General features: G+C 50.7%; 1 protein-coding gene across 1 annotated transcript in view; it reads left to right on the forward strand.

The window, feature by feature from the left end:
• The window catches only part of LOC135104516 (uncharacterized), a 55674-nt gene that overhangs the window by 48762 nt on the left and 4412 nt on the right, over positions 1-2500 (forward strand). The window contains exons 17-19 of the mRNA XM_064012089.1: positions 1-421; positions 635-1398; positions 2394-2442. The exon at positions 1-421 is cut by the window's left edge and continues 854 nt beyond it. Coding sequence (XP_063868159.1) covers positions 1-421; positions 635-1398; positions 2394-2442 — 1234 coding nt within the window. The remainder of the gene's footprint in view (positions 422-634; positions 1399-2393; positions 2443-2500) is intronic.

Below are 2500 nucleotides of genomic sequence, written 5' to 3' on the forward strand. Positions count from 1 at the left end.
ACTTCCCCAGCCAGTCATTTCCTCACGCCCCCAGCCAGTCATCTCCCCACGTCCCCAGCCATTCATCTCCCCACGTCCCCAGCCAGTCATATCCCAACTTCCCCAGCTAGTCATCTCCCCACGTTCCCAGCCAGTCATCTCCCCACTTCCCCAGCCATTTATTTCCCCACGTCCCCAGCCACTCATCTCCCCACGTCCCCAGCCGGTCATCTCCCCACTTCCCCAGCTAGTCATCTCCCCACGTTCCCAGCCAGTCATCTCCCCACGTCCCCAGCCAGTCATCTCCCCACGCCCCCAGCCAGTCATCTCCCCATGTCCCCAGCCAGTCATTTCCCCACGTCCCCAGCCAGTCATCTCCCCACTTCCCGAGCCAGTCATCTCTCCACGTCCCCAGCCAGTCATCTCCCCACGCCCCCAGCCAGTCATCTCCCCACGTCCCTAGCCAGTCATCTCTCCACGTCCCCAGCCAGTCATCTCCCCACGTCCCCAGCCAGTCATCTCCCCACTTCCCCAGCCGGTCATCTCCCCACGTCCCCAGCCAGTTATGCTCACATGCCCCCAGCCAGTCATCTCCCCACGCCCCCAGCCAGTTATCTCTCCACGTCCCCTGCCAGTCATCTCCCCACGTTTCTAGCCAGTCATCTCCCCACGTCCCCAGCCAGTCATCTCCCCACGTCCCCAGCCAGTCATCTCCCCACTTCCCCAGCCAGTCATCTTCCCACTTCCCCAGCCAGTCATCTCCCTACGTCCCCAGCCATTCATTTCCCCACGCCCCCAGCCAGTCATCTCCCCACGTCCCCAGCCAGTCATCTCCCCACGCCTCCAGCCAGTCATCTCCCCACGTCCCCAGCCAGTCATCTCCCCACGTCCCAGCCAGTCATCTCCCCACGTCCCCAGCCAATCGTCTGGCCACGTCCCCAGCCAGTCATCTCCACGTCCCCAGCCAGTCATCTTCCCACGTCCCCAGCCAGTCATCTCCCCACGTCTCCAGCCAGTCATCTCCCTACGTTCCCAGCCAGTCATCTCCCCACGTCCCCAGCCAGTTATGCTCCCACCACCCCAACCAGTCATCTTCCCACTTTCCCAGCCAGTCATCTCTCCATGTCCCCAGCCAGTCATCTCCCCACTTACCCAGTCAGTCATCTCCCCACGTCCCCAGCCTGTCATCTCCCCACTTCTCCAGCCAGTCATCTCCCCACGTCCCCAGCCAGTCATCTCCCCACGTCCACAGCCAGTTATCTCCCCATGTCCCCAGCCAGTCATCTCCCCACGTCCCCAGCCAGTCATCTCCCCACTTCCCCAGCCAGTCATCTCCCCACGTCCCCAGCCAGTCATCTCCCCACGTCCCCAGCCAGTCATCTCCCCACTTCCCCAGCCAGTCATCTCCCCACATCCCTAGTCAGTCATTTCCCCAGACCACCAACAATCAGTTATTTTTCCCCGTCTTCTCCCCGTCGTCACAAATTTTTACCTTTACAAATTATTTTTTACTATTATTATTTCATTATTAATTTTATTTTGCGTCTCATGATGAACTAGTTTCTGTCGACACGAAGAAAACATGTACGTAGAATTACCTCTTCTTTTCATTATGTTTTGCATGAAGCGTGATAAAGTTAACAAATAAGAGTTTCTAATCAGGATGAAATAGTGAACAACATTAACAATTGAATGCCTTGCTGTAATATTTTTTTTTTTTCCATTATAAATTTGTAGGTTATTGTTCTTTCACCATTGCATTTCTGGATCATATATTTTTTTTTTCCTTTTATGACAGTGTAGGCAGTATTGTATTAGATTTAACTCACAGCAGTGCCAGGATTTTATTTATTTACTTATCTTTTTTTTTTTTTTTTTTTTTTTTTTGCTGTAATGAACAATCACACTGTTTACATCAGCACACACAAACCGTATAATATTATGTAATGATTCAGCACACACACACACACACACTCACACACACACACACACACACACACACACACACACACACACACACACACACACACACACACACACATGTATAATCGTACACTGCAACAAACAAATTAATTTCTAGCGAATAGGCAAATAAACAAAAAAAAAAAAAAAATGCCAGTCATAAAACCGTATTCCTAAAACATTTGGTCGTCTTTTCGTTTATATGACAGGTTGTGGTGCAAGTTGTGGTGGGAGGAGGATTTCAAGTGTTTTGACTTTCCAGTTATTATTTAACAAGAGTTCTGCTTCATTAATAGAGAAATCACTCATAAGAACATGGCCAGTCACCCCCGTGGCTTTTGGAAATAGTTTTGATGAGAAAACAAACCACTGATGAACTCTAACCATAGTGTCGAGCTAAATAATTAGTTCCAACAGGGTGCTGAGATGTCCACTTTCCCTGCACTTCCCAGCCCTGAACAGCACACGTATGCATGGATTTGTCCACAGGAGAGCACCACAGTGATAAGCTTCTTTTTTGCCTTTGTAGACTGATCTTGTTCCCTGTTAACCGCTTCAC

This window comes from Scylla paramamosain, chromosome 10, assembly GCF_035594125.1.
Source record: "Scylla paramamosain isolate STU-SP2022 chromosome 10, ASM3559412v1, whole genome shotgun sequence".
In the NCBI taxonomy this organism is placed as follows: domain Eukaryota; kingdom Metazoa; phylum Arthropoda; class Malacostraca; order Decapoda; family Portunidae; genus Scylla; species Scylla paramamosain.